The sequence below is a fragment of the Mycteria americana genome, chromosome 4 (genome assembly GCF_035582795.1).
Source record: "Mycteria americana isolate JAX WOST 10 ecotype Jacksonville Zoo and Gardens chromosome 4, USCA_MyAme_1.0, whole genome shotgun sequence".
Lineage (NCBI taxonomy): Eukaryota > Metazoa > Chordata > Aves > Ciconiiformes > Ciconiidae > Mycteria > Mycteria americana.
The window spans coordinates 61,687,067-61,709,402 of NC_134368.1; the positions used below are offsets into that span (position 1 = coordinate 61,687,067).

General features: G+C 38.1%; 1 protein-coding gene across 4 annotated transcripts in view; it reads left to right on the top strand.

Moving 5' to 3' along the window:
• The first annotated feature begins 322 nt into the window (after positions 1-322).
• The window catches only part of CENPC (centromere protein C), a 32,115-nt gene continuing 10,101 nt past the window's right edge, over positions 323-22,336 (top strand). For 3 of the 4 annotated variants that reach the window (XM_075500797.1, XM_075500798.1, XM_075500795.1), the window contains exons 1-18: positions 323-459; positions 2,184-2,230; positions 3,431-3,492; positions 3,824-3,921; positions 5,017-5,107; positions 5,211-5,430; positions 6,354-6,557; positions 7,172-7,551; positions 8,179-9,028; positions 9,666-9,704; positions 10,965-11,038; positions 11,956-12,021; positions 13,241-13,345; positions 14,165-14,263; positions 16,952-17,047; positions 17,367-17,521; positions 18,022-18,112; positions 19,649-19,721. In XM_075500797.1, coding sequence (XP_075356912.1) covers positions 445-459; positions 2,184-2,230; positions 3,431-3,492; positions 3,824-3,921; positions 5,017-5,107; positions 5,211-5,430; positions 6,354-6,557; positions 7,172-7,551; positions 8,179-9,028; positions 9,666-9,704; positions 10,965-11,038; positions 11,956-12,021; positions 13,241-13,345; positions 14,165-14,263; positions 16,952-17,047; positions 17,367-17,521; positions 18,022-18,112; positions 19,649-19,721 — 2,765 coding nt within the window. In that variant the 5' untranslated portion in view covers positions 323-444. The remainder of the gene's footprint in view (positions 460-2,183; positions 2,231-3,430; positions 3,493-3,823; positions 3,922-5,016; positions 5,108-5,210; positions 5,431-6,353; positions 6,558-7,171; positions 7,552-8,178; positions 9,029-9,665; positions 9,705-10,964; positions 11,039-11,955; positions 12,022-13,240; positions 13,346-14,164; positions 14,264-16,951; positions 17,048-17,366; positions 17,522-18,021; positions 18,113-19,648; positions 19,722-22,336) is intronic. The other variant, XM_075500796.1, reaches the window with a different exon arrangement.

The following is a 22,336-nucleotide window of genomic DNA, read 5'->3' on the forward strand; positions in this document are numbered from 1 at the left end:
ACTCATGGTCGAGTTCTTCGCTAATGTTTTAAAGAAAAAATTGCAACCCCCTGTGGTGACTGTAGATGTCTTGTAGTGTTTAGAAACCTGAGGATTTGAAGGGTAGGATTTGAACGGGTAGGGCGGCTCCCCTACCTGTCCTCAGGGAAAGAAAGCTGCTCTGAGGCGGTGAAGGGGGCAGGGGGTGAGCCACTGGCTCCTGCGCAGGCGCGACAACGTCCCGCCGGGGGGGGCGCGCGCGCGAAGCAACGGCCCTCGTTGGTGCGCGGCGGCCGCCAACCAATGGGGGAGGGGGAGGGGGCGTGGCCGGTGCGCTGCCTGTCGCTGGTACGCGCGCGCAGCGGGAAGGCGCCCGAGGTTTGAAAGTGGCGGGCGGGGCGCGGGGGGACGGCTTGCCTGGGTCCCGCGGCCGGGGTGTCTTCGTCCTCGTCGCGGCGGCCCGGGATGGCGGAGGCCTTGGTGAGAGATCGTGGGCGCGGGGAAGCGGCGGGAGGAGCGGTTGCGGTTGCCTTCCATAACAGCTGGGGGGCGGCCCTCTCCTCACTGCGCTCCTGAGGGGCGGGCGGGGCCGTTCTTCCGTCCCTGACGGCGCGGTGAGGCTCTGGGATCCCCTGCTTCCCCCTAAGAAAAGCGGGGCCGGTGTTAGTGCACTGCCCTCCCTCTTGGCCCCAGTTGCTGGCACAAACGCTTCTGCTCTGAGGTCTGTTGGGAGCCCCGTGTCCCTTAGGCTGCCTGCAGCTGCGCCTCTGGCGCAGCTCGTCTCTGGCGGTCTTCCTTTCACGGATAGCGTGTAAAGAACCAGTGACTCTTGTCTAGTCATGCTAGAGACGTACTCATCCTCCTCCTACCGTCCTCTGTCAGAGGTACACGGGGAGCTTAAGTTTTAAAAGCTCTTTATGTGTAGCGGGGTATGAACATAACACTAAATTGTTAAAAGCTCTTTTAGATCCGTTACAGGAATTTCTCATTTTCTTATATGAAAGATTGCTTGCCAGTTGACTATACTGTACTCTGCTGCAAGGGGAAGAAGTTTAAGCCTGAGTGACTGATTTGCTGTGGGGTATGGTTCTGCACTGTTTCTGAAGTGATGACTTTTGGTCATTTTCCTGTGTGACCTAGAGTTTCTTCCTGCCATTTTAAGCTGATGTTGAAAATTTGTAGTGGAATAAATCCTTATGTGGTTTTGGTTATTTTTATTACCAGAAATAATATCCAAAGAGGAATCACAAAGAAGCGCAACGTAATGTCAGTATGGCAAACTTAGGAAAAATGTGCTGAATTCTGTTGTATTAGGACTAGATAATCTCCACACTGCACATTGCACTCTATTCCAGCTTACACAAACAAAGAAGAGATCGTAATTGTTTTTCAGCTAAACATTTAGAATTTTTTTGAGACATTTTCTTGTCACGTTGGTGAAAAACTGCACTCTGCTTAGCTCTTTAATTTTTCTTGACTTGCCCTTCCTTTGTGTTTTTATTCTCTACAGTCTTTGCCTGTTCCCAGCTCAGTAGGCCTTATTTCATTTGTTGGCATAGAAAATTACACTGATAACATACTGTCATTTGAATTATTACTACCCTAGTTGTATTAATAAATGACTGAAGTCATGTCTGCTATTCGAATGACTTTGATTATACTCAGAGTTCACATATATGAAGAAGTGCTGGGAGTTGATCAAGACTTAGTTTTACCATGGAACAGCTGATGTTGTCTCACTGCCTGTCAACACGGTCTTGCCTGTGATAAACACAGGGTAAGAATCTCTGTGTGAGCAGTTCTCACAGAGCAGGGGATGTGTTGTAAGGTTATGTCCTAGCTTGCTTTGTGGTAGTTCATCCCTTTTCCTTACTTAAAAGATTATTTCTGTAGTCATCACAGAAATGTTAACCAAATCTTTAGATTCTCTGGGATTTCTGTCACGTAAATCTCCTGTAAGTCTCTCTGACTTTAAGTGCAACAGATGCTTGATGGTTCTTGAGGAAAGCTGAATTTCTGGCAGTTGTTACAGGGGTTGTAGCTACTGCGGTGTTCTAAGAACAGCTGCAGTAACTCCCACTAGTTTCAGATGGATCGAGAATCCTCGAGACTCACTTGCATGAGAAACAGGAGGTTGGTCGCTTATTTGTTTTTCTGTTGAGTGTCACCATGCTTAGTAAAAATTGATTCTTATTTCTTCACAGAATCTTTTTAAAAAAGGCTACAGAGCAAGATTCTGCCATGGAGGAGGGTAATTTAAATTTAAAATTTTATTCTTAGATATGATTGTTTGGAAAACTTATGTTGATTTTTGTCCAAGAGCTTAATGTCAAAACTATTGAGTATATCTTATTAAACTGATCATATGATGTTTCCCAAACTTCTTGTATTTCTTAGTGGTGGGAGGAGCAAATTGTGCTGGGGGACAAAGCACCAAGGGTTTCCTTTGTATTCCTCTGCTGAGTCAGCAGACTGTGGTGTAGCTATACCTAAGCTACCCCAAACTAGGCTGCATGAGCACAGAAGCAGTAGTCTGTGCAAACATTTTGCCTTTCAAGAGGTAGAGAAATGAAGCCCACACAGAGTTCTAGCTTATTTGGCCCTTGATGGTAAATGTTAGAGATGAGTTTGAGTATTTGCAGTCCTGTAGCTTTCTTTAAAGGCATGTCAGGAGTCTGTGAGCTTTTTGTTACTGGAATCCATTTTTGGACATGCATTTTATGAGCTTACCAAATCTACCAAATTACCTGTTTTTAAAAGCATATAATAATAATTATGGGAGAAATACTCCATGGCTTTTCTCTTGTTATTTTGGTTTTGATCAACACGGTCTGGCTAGTGGATCACTTCTGCCATTTTCATTGCTCCTGGGGAGGTTGGAAATAATAATCCAAGAAACTGAGCTGTTTGCTTGCTTACCGTTTTGATACCTCAAGCCAATTCTGGCTGCTGAAAGTTTTGTTAGAAGCACAGAATAACTGTGGATAAGTGGTAGAAAGAGAAGCAGAGGGTGACTCTTTGTATGAAGGGATAGATGGGCTGCCTACACATTTAATTTCTGGGTCTGCTGAGACTGGATCACTGTGCAGGCAACATTACTTGAGGACAGATTTTTTTAAAAAATTATTTATTTCAAGCGAGAATCTGTATTCATCCCAAAGCTCTTTTTCCTGAGGGCTGTTGTGGTAGTTGTATGTTTTCTTTTATGTGGAGAGATTTCTTCATTCTCATCATATTCTGTGACAGTGGGGCTTTTTCTCCTGGAATCCTTATTTAGACAAGTTTCTTTGCAGATATCTGTGCATGGAAATGGTAGGTAAAATATATTAAAGTTGGGACTAGTGGAAATAATCTAAAATATTAAGTAGTAAGAACTTTACTACTTTTATATTGCTGGGATAGGAACATTTAGTATTTTTGATTGAAAATATTTTTTTTCCCTTCTTTCTAGAAATAATATTGATGTACAGCCAGGTCAAAACGTACTGAAATTCATACAGGATTGTTTCGAAAGTAAGCTTTTTTTTGGTGTTTTGCTTAATTTGCTGGTTAAAGAAAAAAAAAATTTCTTCCTTGTACTATATTTAGTGGTAAATAAATAGAAATAAAAAATACAGATAAAATGAATAAAAATAAAGTCTTTCTCACAGTCTTTAAAAACATCCCCTTCCCAGCCGCTTAAAACTGTGTCTTAGCTGTCTTATAAAGGTAATCTTTTTTCCGAGTAGCTGGTTTCTTTCTTGTTTGGATTTACATGACCTTAATGAGCGTTAGCAACTTCTTAAAATAAATGAAACCTCGACAATTACAAGAATTCCTTATTTATAGTTTTTTTTCTTTATAGGTTGCGGCAGTGATCTTACAATAAGGTCTCCAAGCGCAACCCATTGCTCAACTCCTATTGTCAGAAACAAGAAGAGGACTTCAACACAGAGCCAAAGGGTAAGTTAGTTATGGCAGTATCACAACATAGCATTGGGTACAGTTTCACTTGGGTACAAGTTTAGGTCTGCAGGATTTAGTTCTGTATGAGTGTTGAATGAATAAGCTCCATATGTCACTTGTATTAGTATATAGGCTATAATTTAACCTTCTGTCATAGTTGTTGGTAATGTTTTTTTTCTTAGTTTGTTGTGCTCTAATAGTAAATATTCCATAACCAGATTTATTTAATAGCTTATTTTCTTGGGTATTTCCTAATGAAAGCTTTTTCAGCTTTTTGTCCACAATAGTTAAATTTCTCATGGTCTCAGGTTGAAGCACGCTGCCTTATAACTGGCGGTGGGTATGGCTGTCTTGGACTCCATTGGGGTTGGTTTCAGTCACTTTGCCAGATACATGGACACAGTTCTTAGCTATCCGATGGATAGTAAAATTGAAAGATGATTCTTGTATAAAAGCAGCTTGTCAACTCCTGATAAACAGTTATCTGTACAATAACTCTGTATACCTGTAACGTTGTTGAAGAGTGGAAATAAGTTGAAGGAATTGTTAACGTGCCATCTGAGAGAATGATGCCAATAACCTGGTTTGTGTATTTAGTTTTAATATTTTGATTCTAGTAGGTTTTTTGTAAAAATAGAATATTCTATTAATAGCGGTGTTGAAAACAGGCATCCTTTATAATGGTGTTTGTTTACTTTAGTCTGATGTTAGAATACCGTATAATCTCAAAGTGATTCTTGCAAAACCTCAGCCTGACTTAATAAAGGTGAATTAAATTGTTTAAATTGATTCATTCTAATGAAAAGAGTAAATAGCTTGTATGTGGACTAGCAGGATGTCTGTTCAAAGCTGCAAATTGATTTTTACTGTACACACTCTTTTACCTGTTTTTTGAAATTTACAGTTAGTTTTAGAAAGTCTTACGTGATAGAAAATTGAAGTGTGGAGTTAAAATAGAACTGTGCTTCAAATGAGTAAAAATTAAGGGAAGGAAGGTATATCGTGTTCTGTAGAAATTTATATTCCTGTCAAAATACTGCTGCTTTATCAAATATTTTACTTTGTCTCGTTATTCATTATCGACTATGACAGCCAAAGGCAGGGTTAACTAACTCTGTGAAAAGAGCCTGTAATTCTGCAGAGTCCTTACCTGCATCACCACTGAAGACAGTCAGCGGCACAGGTTGGTACCACTATTATTGAATTAAGTTTGTTTGGGTAACTATTTCTTGGGATTTTGTAAAGTTTTGAGTAGAAGAATTAAACCAATTCTATATATATGGCAGGATGGTCATATGAATCACCCCTGAAGCCTGCAATACATGATTACGTAGCTGATTCCAAAAAAACAAAGTCTCCTGTGTCTAAAAGAAGAACAAATAATATATTAAAGGATGTTGAAGCACTATGCAAAAGTCCTGCCATGTCTTCAGACCCTGAGGATGATCATGGGTCTGTTGGATCACCTCTTCTTGTGGAGGAGGTGAAAAGTTCTCCTGTACATATGTAAGTAGAGCTGATCATGGTGGTGGTGTCGTGTGTCGTGTCCCCCCCACCCCCCCCTTAGGATAAATTAACATGGTGGTTTCAATCATTTATGAGTTTGGATTGTGAATGCATAAAAAATAATTGCAAGCTTTTTAGAAAATTTCCATATCTGGGTTTAGAAAGGGCAGAATTGTTTTTTATTAAATATTCTGGTGATAAGAGTTAATTCCCAAAAGTGCAGTACCCACGTGCAGGAAACCTGTCAGAATAGATTTGAACTCCTTTTTCACAGGAAAGTGCCCCAAATTATCAGCTTCTCAGATAGTCTGCACTTTTTCAGTGAATCCTGTTGACAGTGTTGACCTTAAAAGTTAACAAAAAATTTCTTAAAGCAGAGGTGACCGGTCATTGTTCCTCTTGCTCTCAATATAAAAATGTTTTATACAAAGTAGAGCAACTTCAGTCGTGATCATTATCTCCTCGTCAGAAAATCTGAAGCCCAGCTGCAATAGTGGCCAGTGGTCCCAGCCACAGTTCTGCTTTCCTGGAGGACTGAATCTCTGGGTTAGATCATAGAGGAGGACTGACTGATCCCATTGACTCCTACTGACTGGGAAGAGAGTGCACCTAGGGTCTAGGAAACCTGACAATTTTTGGAGCACATTCTCCTAAAATTAGGAACTTGTCTTGCTGAGCAGCCCTCACTTTGATCGAGAGTCACGAACTGACCCCATGTTGCCTCATTGATTTGGACACTTGCTACTATGCTGGGAAGTAGTGCCTCTAACCTGTGTTCCAGCAGATTACCAAATGGAAGCTCATTCATAAGAAGTGAGACACTGTCAGCAGGAGAAAATGAGAGCATCTGTCCATCCACATGATACTGTAATGTGCACTCAGGATTTATAGCATCATATTTGAATGCTGTTTCTCATACATAGATTACATTTTGATGACCAAAATACGCCTGCTGCAGTGAAGAGCCACGTGGAAGTTGAAAATTTGGACGGACCTCAGACTCAGAGAGACGAGCAGGTTGTTCTCATGCAAGGAACAGAATGTATTGCTACACCTTATGTACAGAAAGAGAAGTCTTTCTCTTCGGTCGTCTTAGCAGCTGTAGCAACAGGAACACTTGGAAAAAGGTTTGTTTTGAGGCTTAATATGGAACATAATTTGCTAGTAAAATAACCCAGTCCAGAGTACTGGAGCAACATCCTTTTATCTATAAACATGGTCTGGGAGAATGTTTTGGGTTAGTCCAACATTACTGTAAAATGCCACTTGACAAAGGGTTTGGATAGTTGTTTCAAAGTTTTGTGCTGTTAGGATTTAACAGTGCTGTTGCTTTTGTCTGCCAGTAAAATAGTATGTAGCTGTTGAATAGTGTTTCAGATTGAGCCTGAGATGTTTTGATAGGTAGGTTGGAGCATTCAGGGAAACTGTATGTGATTCTGAAGTTAGCAGTGATCAAGCAGTCTTTTTCAGAGCTAATATAGATCTGACCAGTTAGATTGGAAGTTGACTGTCCAGCATCTGAGAAATAATGAGGTGTCAATATGAGGCCAAAGCAAGGAGAAGCAGGCCTTGTGCTCTCTTTGGAAGCTAAAGGGCAATGAATGATGAACTTTATAATAATTCTTCTGAGGAATGTCCTGTAGCATGTTTAGGTGTTCTAGAGTCACTACTAGATTTGCAAGATTGAAAGTAAATTTTTTTCCCCCAAATGATGTGAATACTTTGTCCCTCCTTTCTTTAGGTATTCAGCCTCAATATCACCGCCATCACCTCCTCCTGTGAAAGATCAAGATACAGAAATAGAAAATGAATGTGAATTTTTAATTGATGAACCAGATGGTGTATCTTTTAATTCTTGGTTTTCAATACCCCGTAAGAACAAAAAATCAAAAAAAGATGGTTCTGCAACTCCTGTTTCTGAATCTCAGCCCTCTGAAAAGGAGAAGACAGAGAGTAAGAAAGGCAAGAACAGAAAAGTACAGGTTGAAGCACTTACTAAACAGAAAATGGATGATTTGAATGTCAGAGTACATGACTTCAAAGGAACATCAGAATCAGATCCAGTCTCTAACAATGAAGGAAAGGTCCTTAAATCTCAAAGGCAAAAGAGTACTCGTATGGGTAAGTTATTTAACAGGTCTTCAGACTTCTCCTTCCGTGTCATATTACTGGATTTTTTTGTGGTGGTTTATTGGGAAATAAGGATGAAGTAGGTGAGGGACATTAATGGATTCCTAATTGATGGTTCAGTTGCACAGTTAGGTTTGGGTGATAAGGCAGTGAGACAGAGTGTCTTCGCTCTTCCTCCACCCCCCCAAATTAAGTTGGCAGTGTTGCCTTTTCTTATGAGCTGACAAAGAAGGTAGGTACCCACAAGCTTTTGCTCCTCTCTCTGTAGAAAGGACGTTAAGATATGTGCTTTGAACTGGAGGGGATCAGTTTTTAGGAATTATTTGGGAAGGGTTTTGTAGCAGGAAGCACTGAAAACTGAAAAGCAGATTGAATGTAACATTTCTGCCCTTTTTTTCTGCTAGGAAATACTGGAAGTACACCAAAAATTCTGTTTTGAATTTTTCATACGCTATAGTTCAGAGAAAGCCTTCTTTTAACCATCAGAGGAATATCTGGTTTTGTGATACTTTTTTTTTTTTGATTCTCTGGTTTATTTTTATGCATTCAGATGTCAACACGTATCTTCAGGTTTAATGGGAAAAGATATTAATGTTCAAGTGTTTTGTGTATTGATAGGAAAGACTAAAAAGGGTGCACTTGGGCAAAGCTCTCCAAACCAGAAAAAGGACACGTCCTGGAAACCAGAAGCTGAGGAACTGGTGTTGTCACAGTCTGGATTGGAAACAAAAGCATCTGATGCAGAACAATGTAAAACAAGGGTGATGCCAAGTGAAGATTTGCCTATGCCGTCAGCTGGGCATCAGCAAGAGCGGACTGTGTCTCCAAAAAAGAATCTCAAGTCTTCCAAGTGTCTGCAGTCGGTTTCAAAAGCTTCTCAGCATTTAGTTCACAAGAAACAAACTGCTAAGCGGAAACTTCCAAAAGAGACAGTAGCTAAGAGATTGGCAGAAAGTCCAAGGAAGAACCTTAAAAAATCTCGCAAGAAAAGTAGTAATAAAAAGCCTCAGTTACAAAGAGAGGAGAGTTCTGACAGTGAACCTGGTGAAGAAGAGCTTGAAAGAGAGCCTGTAAAATTGAATGAAGTGCTTACCTCGCCCCTACATCAGAAATTGCAGACTTCCGTGATTCAGAAGTTGGCTAAGTCTGCAAAGCCTAAAAATGTATTGCATGCATTGGAGTCACTTGGTGGCACAAATAACAAAACTCCTGTAAAAGCACTACAGCATCTCTTAGACAGCATGAAGAATTCTGAAAAGAAACAATTGTCTGCTAAGTCTTCAGGGAAGATACCCCAAAAGATTCATTGCAGAACCAGTAAAGGTGTTTGCTCAAACCCTGAGGACACTGAGTCTCAAATGGATTCTGACAGCTCTTCTGTACAGGACATGGCAAGAAAAAACCAGAAGTTATTAGAGGTGAAAATAAAAAGTAACAAAAGAAAGCGTAACACGCAACATGAACTACAGTAAGCTTTTTATGTAATTCCTTTATGTATTCCACAAGTGTGGTATAACTTGGTAGATAATTAAACACATCTTGTTAACTTTTAAGCAGTAATGGCCCTATTGAACTATGTGACAGTTTCAGAGTGGTTGAATAGCTGATAGAGAAACCAAGTGGTGTAATCAACATCCTGTTCTCAAAGGTGGGTGCCAAATTTAGTGTCTGCTTCTACATAAGGAAACTTGCACTGGAATTTTTAATGTGTTCTTTTGAGACTTGAGTAGCAGATCCAGTTTAAAAACAAAAAAAAGACCAAAAAAGACACACATGCACACCTAACCCCACCACCCATAGAATAACTTTACTGTCAGATTTGTTACTTTGTTTATAAATTGAGAAAATACGGTGTTTAATTCTTCAGCTATATTTATTTTTATGGAAGTAACTTTACTAATGATTGGTGATCAAAAGAGGAAGTTTCTTTAACCAGTCTAATTGAGTTTTTAATCACTGTTCTTTGCATTGCTTTTTGAATTTTTTTTTAAATGTCTTTTTTATGGTTCTGTTCAGTACATAAAATTATTGACCTACAAGTTCCTTTCAGTAAGTAAAATTGACTTAACAGTAAACGTAATAATAATTTATTTTTTCTCTTCTAGAGTTTCCTTTGCAGCTGAGAAGGCTACGAGTCATGAAAGGTAATTTCTTGAGTTGTCTGTAAAACTTGCGTTTAATCCCACTTCTGTCCCACTGAGACAGAACAGCTGTTTGGTACTACTACTGCATTCTGTGTTCTACTAGCGAAGAACCTAGTAGAAAAGGGATTGTGATTAATGCCCGAGGTCTTTAAATACTGTGCTAATACAGTTAATAAACTAATAAAATTCTTCTTCCTGTCCTGAATAAGGAGTCATAGTAAGTTTCTTACCTTTGGGGATTTTTTTTCCTTTGAGGCTTGCTTTCACATTAGTGTGTGATTTTTTTTTGAACAGAAATACCAGTGCTCCTAGAACTAATAACAACTGTACTAATAAAGTTGGTGTTAAGTAGGGTGTAGAACTGTGTCTACAATCCAAATGCTTGTCTGTGCATATAGACATGCATGTCTTCTCCTTTGTGGGATGGGAACTTAATAACAAAGCAAACAGGAGTGGCAGTCTGTGAATTTATTAAATTCTTATGTGGTAATTCTACTGAAAATTTTAGTTTTTATAAGTGAGCCTACCGCAGCCTTAATTGGACAAATTTGTAGTGTAGGTTTGCTAATCTAGCATTGAAATGTGTCTTTTGGAGTTTAGGTGGATCACAGCTGAACTTCATTGGCACGGTAAAAGCAGTGAAGCACAGCCACAGATGGAGGAAGGAGGAAAGGTTAGGGGTACTAATGCTAAGGCTGTGAGAGAAGTCCTGTTATAAGTGAATTGATTGCTAAAGAATCTCTAGTGGAGTAACATACACTTTAATTATTTTCATTTTATGGGGGAGATTTTATGACAGAATACATATTACAAATTACAATTACAAACTGTTTTACTGTCCTTTCCTTATATTATGCAAAACATTTCTTTAAAGCACTTCTATAATCATGGTCTGTGGAAAATTGTTTGAAAGGTAATGCTACAGAGGAGAAGAGAAGGTCTATTTCTTCTGGAAGGGAGAAAAAAGAAAAAGAAGTTACAAGATTTTTAGGAAACCTGCTTAGAGAGAAGGTGTAAACACCACTTTGCCTCATGACCGAGTAGAGGAGCAATTGATGAATTTCAGACCTGTGATTCCTAACTAGCAGTCATTTGCTTCAGTGTGTAATCAGTACAGACAGATGTTTAGAAGGAAAAAAAACCCACCCCACATGATCTGAAAAAAACTTAAATTTGCTATTCTTGGTAGTGCTGTAATGTTCCTTTGACATTTAACATATTCAAGCAGGTGTGGTTTTTTTTTTTTTTCTTCCTTTGAAGTGGGCCTGTTCTAGAACACTGTGATAAATTTGCTTCCAGAAGTAAGTCTTGGGAACAGGATAATACATCTTCAGGTAAAGTTTAAAGTTGGTATTTTCTTGCATTTTACATATAAGCTTCTTACAAGCTGTAATTGATGGTACAGTAATTTCTGTTGTATTCTGCTTGTCCAGAATAAGAAATGCAGATTGTATTGGCTGTGGTCACATTTCTGCCCATGTACGTGATACAGTATGCCAGCTTTATGTTGTGTTAGCTTTGGAAGGACAAGCGCTACGTGGTTTGGCATCAAGCCTACCAGGATGAGGTCATCCTTCCAAAATACTTTGAACAAATTTTTTAGGCTCAATTTGTACCAGTTTGGTGTGTTGCCATGTGATGTTACTATATGTGATCACTTCAGGCCACCCTAGACCAAATCATGCAGTCTTATGGAATCGTGGCCTGTTCACCTAAAAATATTTTGGTTTTCTTTTAAGTTTCCCTACACAAGTTCCGCATATTGTCATAATGAACATGAGCCTCGGGGATAGAAAGTCTTTTCGTTAGTGTTTTAGAGCCAGTTGTGAATGTTATTAGTTCATGCAATGCTTTCTTCAGAGACCTAGTTTTATGTGTGTTCTGGTAAGAAGTTTGTTCTAAACTTAGGCTTGAGTGCTATAAAGCTGAATGACCTTGCACTTTGACCAATAAAATTATATGTGTAGTTATAATTTGCCAATGTTTGTTTTATCAGAGGAATGGGTCTGAAGAATATTTACTTGAATGTATAGTTTTCATGTAATTTTCAAGCTTGCACTGTTTAAAAACTAATTATATATCCTCTTTATCTACATTGGGTTTCATATACGTTTAAAGAAAAAAATGTTAGTGGGAATACTAACATTGGGACTTCTGCATGTATTACCTTTGGTTGCTTCTAGTGGGTATATTGAATAAAAGTCAGGAATAGTAAATGCCTATAGTGGTGGCTTTTTGAACGTATTTTCAGATAGTTCTGAAGACTTGAATTGTGTAAGAAATCTGCTGTCAGACAACATAGCAAGGCATAAAATAGGTAAGATTATTTTAAAATATCTTAATGTAAGTGCATAAATACAAATGCATTTCCAACTTAATGTAAACTTTGCTGAAGGAGACACAGGAAAACACCTAGAAATGGGTCCATATGTTAATAAGTACAGATAAGTGTTGTTAGTTCTTCAGGGTACTATAATGCTGCTCTAATTTTTAAGTTACTTTTAAAAACTTCTAGTGTTTCTTTTTTTATTACTATATTCAACAATTATCTTTTTAACTGTCACATTTCCATTTTTCATTTAACATTGACTCAAGACAGTGCTTGCAGTTCAGTGAGAACAGTAAGAGTTTGAATTAGTTTTACACAGTGTAACTGAGGGTGCAAATAACCTGCCTTCTGTGGTGGTCTGAGTCCGGATAGGGTGGATCAATGGGCATGCAGTCAGTTGTAGTCCCATACTAGTCTGTTTTATTGTTTTTTATTCCCTTCATTATTATTTTATGCACAACACTATAGTTGTCTACCTTCAAAAACTATTTCAGCAAGTTTTTTTTTATTTACCATTTTTATTTTTAGCATTTAAATATTCTTGACTAATTTGCTCTCAACTCTTAAGGGGCTTTTATTCTTAAAAACACTAAAATATTGAATCTTACTGTATTCATATATGGCAGCCTAGAAAAATTGAAAGTTGAGGTTATGTAATAAGTCCAAGAAGTCTTGGAAATGTGTGGGGTTTCTGTTGGCAAAAGTGCTGCTCTTCTGGACCTTGGAGATGGGACTTAGGAAGGAATCTGGAAGAGGAGGGGCTGCTTATGCAGTCTCTGTTACTCTCCTCTTGCCGTAACCAAGGCAGTGCCTTTTTGCTGTTGCTAATTAAATCCCTCAGATTTAGGCAGGGTTCTTAGTCTTTGTCGAGAGCTTTGTCTTCATGGTTGTAGCATGTTTGCTGCTTCTTGTGCTTGAGCCCCCAGTGTCGGTATCTCAGTGATTCACTAAGATAATTGAATGACATCTAATGTAAAGTCAGCATGGTGACTATTTAAGAAAAAGGAGGGTGAAATACTGATGTATGGTAAAGGTGGCTTTTGGCAATACTTGATTCCCTTTTCCTGGCATGATAGTGATGTGATATAAGTATCAGCTGGGAAGTGCTGACCCCCTGATATAGAACAACAGGAAAGGATATTTAAAGTTTTCCATTTCTGAATTTTCCTTTCATACTTAATGTGAATGATTTCATCCTTTAAATTAGTAATGCCTTCCAACACACCTAATGTTCGTCGGACAAAAAGGATACGACTAAGACCTCTGGAATATTGGCGAGGCGAGCGCGTAAACTACACGATGAGGCCTTCAGGTATTAGTTCCAAAACACCTATTTGTTTTCTCCTGATAGGTCAGTAAAGAGAAATCTGTGGGTTGATCTTGTGCCATGAAAGTTTTGAGACGCTTACTATTTGTTAATTTTTTAAAAAAGTAGATTACTTATGGTCTCCAGCTATTTTGTCATCTTTCCCTGTAGTGTTTTTCTCTCCTGATACTCCTGTGTCAGCTAGAAATAGTATTAGCAGAGCATGTTAAGTACCCTTGCCTTAACTGTTTAGGGAAGAACAAAACCGTTTCTCTATACTAGTAGGTTTATTACATCAAAGATTCTGTATGATACCGGAAACAGAGACAATCTACTGGATCATTCATTGGAGCATTTCTCTTTGCATGGGGATTGTTCTCCAGAGCAGATACTATAATACTTTACCCAGTCTTAGTGTTAAATTCCTTAAATAATAGAATATATCTTGTTCTCAGGGATTTTTTTCTGACAATTCAGCCTAATTTGGTCCTTTGCTAATTAATTAGTCTGCTTGAAAATAGTATTTCTTTGTGTCCCTAAAATTGAGATTTTGTCTTAAAAAATGACTCTCATGTCATGGTTTTCTGAAATGTTCTTTGACTGAAATATGATCAAATTCTTTTCAAAAAGTCACAAGTTGCATTGCACTCCAAAATACTTGATGTTGAAAAGCTTTTTGGTTTGTTCTGGCTTTCTAAAGCTATCTGAAAAGTTCAGCATTAAGGAAATACATTCTCAACTGAAATGCGTGTTGGTTGTGCAAGTCTGCATTCTTGTAAAATTATTATGAGTTAGTGAACTTTATTTAACTTTCCTCTGTTTTAGGAGAGCTTGTGATTAGTGGAATAGTGTGTCCAGAAGCAGAACCTCACAGGAAGATTAAACAGAAGAAGGATGGTCACAAGCAGAAAAGAGATGAAACAAGTATGAACACAGACTTTTTTCTTTTGATACTTACAAAAAAAAAAGTAATCAAATACTCTATTGCTGTAAGATTTTTCTCCTGTAAAAACTTGATTCTCTCTCTGGGTGAAAATAATTTTATAATGAAATGTGTTAATGTGATCTGATGTGGAAAAACCTGTTCTTACTGTATCTATAGCAGTGCTGTATAATCTCATTGTAGAAACTTTAACTTCTCAGCATTAGAAAGGAAGAGATACAGGACATATCCAGAACTGTTGTGGTGCCTTTAAAGCAGGGGTTGAAGAAAATAAGCTGTACTTCTGTCCTTGTTCAGCTTGTTGATTAATGATGCTAATGTGTTTATTTTCATAATGCACAGTTAAGGCATAAAAACTTCTGGTCATTTTACTGATACTTGTAATATCACATCTGAAAAGGTAGCATATGGTGTCAATAGAGTTTTAAACTATTGTAGGTTAAATACAAAAACATAACAAGGTAGATGAAGAGAGAGCTTTAAGGACAGTGCATAAAATGGTTAAAAGTGGGCAATAAATCCATGTTTAAACAAATAGGAACAGGAAGCTTTGTTAGAGCCTCTATGGCCAGTAGATTATAAATATGTAGGTAGTGCTCAGAAAAGGGAGATAGAGTCAAAGTCCAAACGCCAAATTATTTTTGCTGTGCTCTCTGTGGAAGATGTTTTGATGCTAAAGAACCTTTCTTTATGGGGACTGTCTAGAGCTTTTGTTTGAGACTGAAACATTTCTATGGGAAGTTATAGAAGAAATTAAAAAAAATGCTAACAAACATGAAAAATGCCATATGGACCTGATACAGTTCTAAAACAAATCAGGGCCGAAATAATCATTAGAGAAATAAGGAAGAAAACAGTCAATGTTGGTACAAATTTCTGATTTTCTAGTGTTGCATGTAAATTTTACTCTTTACCTCAAAAAGAAAGTAGTAGGACTAGAGACGGTTCAGAGAAAGCCTGTCAAAAACATGGAAGGACTTCTGTACAAGAAGCAACTACATGGTGAAGGTTCCTCAGCCCTCAAGAGAGTACTGCGGAGGTGTGAGAAAGACCTATAAAATCACGAGTGGCATGGAGAACGGGAACAGAAATAAATTGTGGTTTGTTTTGTTGGGTTTTTTGTTTGTTTTTAAACACAAGAACTAGAAGGTGTGAAAGGAAGATAGTGAGAGCTGGGTTTTTCAAACAAAATAAGGTGGTTCTTCTCACTATTTGCTTCCTGCCCCAGAATACTGTGGATAAAAATATTTATGTAGATTCAAGGTGAGAACTAGATAAATTCACACAAGACTTAACTGTTAATAGCTCTAAATAAAGTGTGTGAGCTCCATGTTAGAGGTGGAAAGTATTCCATGGAAGTGCCATTACTCTATTGTAGCATTTTGGGGGATGGAACGGGTACCTGCTTTTGGCCATTGATAGGAGGCAGGATCCTGGTCTAGATCAACCTTTGATCTAAGTACAGTTTATGTTTTAATATAAATCATTTGCAGTCCATGCAAACCTGAGCTGGTGGTGACTGTTCATACTGTATCTTACAAGAATTACTGGTTGCTTTAGGTGCATTTGAACTGTCTTCCAGAAGTGATGGATTTCGTCTTTAGCAGACATTCATCCTGAGAGATAATCTTTTGCTAGCATCCTCAAATTTTAAGTGATGCATATAAGGTCCATGAGCTGAGTAGAATTTCTAGGACAAATTCCTAAATTTTATTGCTCCCATAAAAATTCTGTGGTTATAGCTATAGAGTTGCACCTGTTGCTGCTTCTTTTTAGAGGCATGGTTATGTTGGAGCAAAGCTATTTCAAACACAGTAACTTTCTTCTTACCCCTGACTGTCTTGGCGTAAGAGCATTTAAGCAGCCACGAGTGCCTATAAAGTGCTATAGCTTGCCTTTAACATCCTTGTTCTGACTGCATTTAAAGAAATTTCCTGTGCACTGTGGAGCTAAAATTATCTGCTTAAGAGAGTTCTGCAAGAGAGCTTTGGGATATTTATTCTGTCATGAACATTCTCCAGTGTCTCTTTTCTATTTGAAAAGTGTAAGGTTGTCATCAACTCTTAGGCTATTTCCTTCTCTGGAAAAATCCTTTTTATTATAGAAATAGTTCTCTGATTTACAACTTACAGTGAGATTCCTGTAATGGTATTTCTTGAGAAAAGGAAAATTGAACATGTGCTTATTCTTCTGAACACTTTATCTCTTAAGTCTCCTGATGCCCATCAGCAGTAGGTAAAAGGAAAAAACTTGTTCTTCATACTTCATCATGTATTTTATATTCTCTCTTAATATCCTCTCAGTATCTGTTGCTAGAAAAGCACTTCTCTTAAAATGCAGATACTTTTGAGTAAATACTGTCATTAGTAGCATAGGATATATAGTTGGCATACCGCTGGAAAATTCTTTAGGATTTAGAGACCCTTTATCTAATACACACAGAAATAATTCCAATGAAAACTACATTTTCAAAGAATTGTTATGGATGGTTTCCTTTTATTTGAAGGAAGTGTATTCAGTCTGTTTAGTCACTTAATAAAACAAATTTAAGTACTTTATGTGTGAAATCTAAAATTGTGGGAAAGTTGTGGTTAAAAAATTAAGTTTTTAAAAGGTAGAGTGATTATATTTCTGGTTTTGTTTTGTTTGTTTGTTTTTTGTCTCCTCAGGAAGTGAGATACCTGCAAATTTGGATCACACCCTAGCTGATACTTCTAAGCCAACCATTGTACTGGACCCAGTAACAAATGAGGAAGTACTTCTAGGTGAGTTGAGGGGATGTGACCAAGGGCCTTTCTGAATTAAGTAGTAAGTGTTTAGACTGATAAGAAAAAAAATTGTTCATGCCACATTGGGCATAAAAAGGTGAGCTGTTGAAATAATCATTGCTCTTCTGGAGAAAATTCTGAGACACATACAAAAAGTGTCCTGATTTTTCAGCTGAATATTGACTCTAGCTCTTGGGGGTGTTGCACTGAAACAATATGTAATGCATATGATTTAATAAGTAGTAACTGAGCAAGTAACTCAGCAAGACTAATTATGTGTTAGCATTAATGTTAATCTCCTGGACTTTTTTTGTAGAATGTGTTAACACTGAAAGCAGTCACTCATGCTTCTTCAAAGGTGAATCGATAGAAATATACAAAAATTTGAATACACCTGCTTTTGCCACTGGTAGATTGATTTTGAAACCATTTAAAGAAAAGGGTCACCAGTTTGTCCACATGGATACAATAGTAAGTATGCTTTTTTCTTATTTTTATAAAATAGACTATGTAAACAGAAAATCTTAGAGTGGTTGGAAGTAGCATGTGAAGTTGACAGGTTTTTCAGGGTTTTTTTCCCCTATAATGCAAATAAATACAGGAAACATTAGTGAATCATTTCAGTTGGGAAATGAGTTATAACCCAAGAAAGTTGCTAGAGGTACTTTGCATGCACGTTGCCCTGCTTTTCTTCACGTTAAATCTGTATGTCCATGTATGCTTACTGTCTGGGTCTTGCAGGCAAGATAGAAGTATCAAATAAATAAAATTAGCCCCCATCCCCCTTTTAAGTTGTGCATCTTATTTTTCAGCAGGATGGGAAAAAGGGATTGCAGCTCTGCTACCTTATTTGTTTTTTGATCTTTGTTACAACGTGTATGCAAAACCAAGAGTATGTTTTCTTGGATAACTTTCTTAAATGTTTGCAAAGGAAACATTGCTAATCTTAGAACCCTTTGGCTTTCATTAAGGCTTTCCATGTTATCCACGGCAAAATTATTGTTACCCTACATAAGACATCATATTGTCTGACTACAGGGGACTACTTCTATGTTCCAGCAGGTAAGTACATGTGTTTAAAACCAGTTTGTGTTGTATTTAAAACCAGACGGATGAGACTGAATTAGCATGCTAGGAAGCAAACGGAGCTGAATGATGGGAAGAGCTAAGTTTGAGTAGAGAGTGGGAAAGTATAGGGTTATGAAGAAAGGAATGTGACCCAACACTGGATGTGGGTTGGTGACCTAACCTTTGAATGCAGTGATACAAACACTGCTTGTTTATGTGAGCTGGCCTCAAAGTTTTTGCTGGCACTACCAAGTCCTAAAAGTGAATTTCTCTTGGTATTCTGGTTCAGTCCCTAGCTATAATGTTGGGGAAACTTCACAGACAGATTAATATAGTGGTAGTTAATATAATTGTTTTGGTCACCATCTGTTTGCTGGTTTTTCTACGTAAAATTATGAAAATCCATTTGGATCGGTTCACCATATTTTACGCTTTATGCTTGATATATAGAAGGTGCAGAATGTCTTGTTGAACGGGTGGTAACTTCATGTGGGTTGTTGAGAATTTAGACACCTCTGATTTTGCCCTTCTGAGATAAAAGTGCAATGAATTCCATATGGGAAGCTGTCCTTCAGTGGGTAAGACTACTCAGGAGAGTTTGCAGTAGTTGTAAAGCAGGCTGTTTGTGAAGCTGTAGAGACTTTTGTACAGCTTTCTTGTGAAGAAGCTATGTTAGAAAATGACAAGCTACCACTTGTTTTTCCATTAACTTTTCACCATGACATCCTGATTGAACAATCATTGTCCAATTAATGCTTGATGCTTTGAAGCTTTTTTGTGTTTGTTTTAATCTTAAAAGTTTAGGGGTCTGCAGACACAATTTTGTAATTTGTTTTTTGGGAAAGGAGATTATATAAACTGCTGAAAGTTCTGTATGGCTGTAAGCGTCTATATTTCATTTCCATTCTTCCCTGCTTCTTGATGGCCTGTCTCAGGATGTCTGGATGGGCAACGCAGTGGTTGTGGTGGGTGATCTCTTTGTAATTCATCAAGTGTGGCTGTATATGAATGTTAGGATGTTGGTCATTCCCAACATTCAGTGCCTTTTAGATGTTTCTATATTTGTGGTCGTGTTAGTATGCAAATCCCAACTGAAGATCTGCAGATGAGTTTCCATGTGCAGTTTTTACTGATATTTTCTACAGGAATAAATTAAAGTAAATTCTGGTAAAGTAAATTTAAAGTAATTCTGGTAAAGTAAATTTAAAGTAAATTAAAGTAAGTCACCTTTAAAGTTTTTTCTTGTGGGTTTTGAGAGCTGAGAGCTCAAGCCCGTTACATTCTTTTCAGTAAAAATCTTCTCAGCAAAGATGCGCTTTATTCTTACCACAGGTTAAAATAAATTACACTAGCTGTATTCCTTGTTATCTCTTTGAAATGCAATGACGTGCCTCTAAGAGTGGCATCCTATATTAGGGGCTAATATTCCTGCTGTTAAAATATATGAAATAAAAATACACTTGGCTGAAGACAGGACTTCAAAAATTGCTAGTGCCTTCTAAAGAAAACTTTCTCTGTTTTTATTTGTAGGAAATGGATATAACATACGTAATCTTCTGAACGAAGAAAGTGTTCTTCTCTTCACACAACTCAAAAAAGACAGGTGAAGAACTTTCTGCAGAAAAGTTTGCTGAAATACTTTTCAAGCTTTTGTATGTTTTGAGTTCTTTTTACATACCAAAAGTGTTTGAGTGTGCCCAGCTTGACATTACAAATTAAAACAGAGCAGCTGAAATCAACGTAAGAAGAGTTAAGAACAAAACCAAAAGAATGTCAGTCGTTTGCTATCAAACCGAAGTGGCATACTGAAGGGCCTCACTCTGCATCAGTTACTGTTCTTGTATCATCCAAAGACTGAAAGATATATGTATAAAATTTGTGACTAAAGCATCTGGTTGTTCCAAATTGTATTTATATGCCTAACCTCCCTAAAGATGCTTAGCACTTGACAAAATTTTGACATCTTCAGCTAACATCTGATAGTCTTAATGTCTGCCTGGTACAAACTGCTTAGAATGATCTCTATTTAAATGTAGGACCATGCTGTTCACATTCCAGTAATTGCTGTCTAGGAGATGGGCTGCTGGAATGCTTGCATGCTGGGGTCCAGTCTTCTTCTAATGTGTTAATGACAGGTGTTTCTTCTTTGTCTAGCAGATGTATGATTAGTGCCTCAAATTGAATTGTAAAATGGGAGCTCTTAAGTGGGAGCTTGTCAGTTGTATCTTTTGTATGGAACCTATGGCTTGATTAGCTCTGAACATTGTGGAAAGCTTTATTTTTTTTAACAGTGATAGGTCATTGCCAAATGTATTACTTTAATATCTCCTTTTGTTTTGCTTGCTGTGTTCCTGGATAATAATGAGGACCTTTGGGAAAACTGTAATTATACTGTATACTCCAGAAGCCGAGTCTAGACAGCAGATGGTATACATAGCATTTGTCTCCCTAGCTCTTCAAGGTTCCTTCTGGCTGAAAGTAAGGATAAACTACAGCTATTCTGGTAGGGTGCTTTCTCTCCGTGGTCACTGCTATTCTAGAATAGAAGGAGATAGGGAAAATTGAATTGGAATTGTAAACTTAGTGACTTGAGGATTGAGTACTGACCTTGTAAACAGTCTTGGCCATGATCTTTATGCTAAATCTAGAGTATACATTAAAGTAGGAAAGATGAATTGGCTTTAGTGTTTCCCTTAAGCTTTCAGCTGCCAGCTAACTTCCGGTGTCTGTGAAAGGGCTTGGACACCAAGATTACCATGCCTCTGTGAAAGACCCTTTAGATTGGGGAATTTGAAGTAATACTTTTTTTTTTACCATTCTCTTTCAAGCAGTAGTTCCTATCATTAGTGCACATATAGACTGAAGTGGAAATACTTAGTAGAAGTTATGTGGCATCTTTGCATTCATGGCTAGGTCATGCTTAACTCTGAGAAGATGAAACAGAGAAACATGCCTATTGCCATTTAGTTCTTCCTCTGTCTTGATATAAACTATTTGACATCAAATTTCAGACTGCACAGAAGGACCTTTTTTTTTTCTTTTTTCCCAGCCTTGACTTCTGTAGGCAGTTTAAGACTTAAAATAGTCAAATGACTTTTTAGGTTTAGTTACAGCTGATAATAATTTGATGATGGCAGCTTTTCTTAATTTTGGGCTTGGGTTGGTCTCTTCAAGGTCAGCAAGATTCAAATATTGTCCTTTCTGTGTTGGATCCATACCAGCTACCAGATGGGCACACATGCTGTCTCCACTGCTTGAGGGGATTCCACCCACTAAAACATAGTTTAGTTTGTAAGTCTTTCAACTCCTTAGGCCTGCAGAGGTCTGGAAATTTGCTACTTGGAAAACAGTACAGGGCTAGCATTAGACCAAAGATCCTCTGCTCCTTGCCCAAGCATGTCTCCCAGCAGTCAGGGCATGGATGTGGTGGTCTCTGAGCCCAACAGCTCATTGGTTCCGGCTGAAAGTCAGAACAAGACCACTTTTCATTTGTGTTAAAAGCCAGGGAGTTCAGAAGGAAGACACCGTGCAAATTTTCTTCCATGTTACCTGTCTGCAGTTTGGGTAGCGGAAGGATACTTTGTTAAGGGGTTAGTTAACATGTATGGACTGTGGAGCTCATGGCACTGAAGGAAAGTGTGGATGTATGTTGTGATGGAGCTCATGGCAGCCTGCTGCTTTCCAGCAACGTGTTCTAGTTTGGTGGGTTCAGATGAGAAGTGATACATTGCCCTTGTTGTATCAGGCACCAGTGTGTCTTCCCCCACTGCACTATACTGCAGCTTGGCAGCAAGGTTTTGAGTGGATTTTCTTTTGGGTCATGAGTAAATGATGAGAAATAAATCCTTCAGGATGTTTTCTTAAGCAGAACATGTGCAGACCTTTTCCTGACAGAGGCTGGAAAGTGGCAGATGTTCAAGTGCAGGTTCGAGGTCAGCATGCCATGAACACCTCTTTTTGTTTTCCTAATTCTATGGCTGAGAGTGTCAGCAGAATAGGGTGGATTTGGTAAAATATGTAACTTTTTAGGCTGGATGGTTTTGTTGCTTCCTGGCTCGTTGGTTTCTTGGCAGAAATGTCCTGTATAGTTTGCAGAGAACATTTTGTAGTTGGACTACATCTCAAAATGTTTGGTTTTTATTTTTTTTTTAAGTAGCAAAATCCATTGTGCCAAGCGGGGTGATGTATCTGTTACTTTAGTTTAGCAACAATTCCACT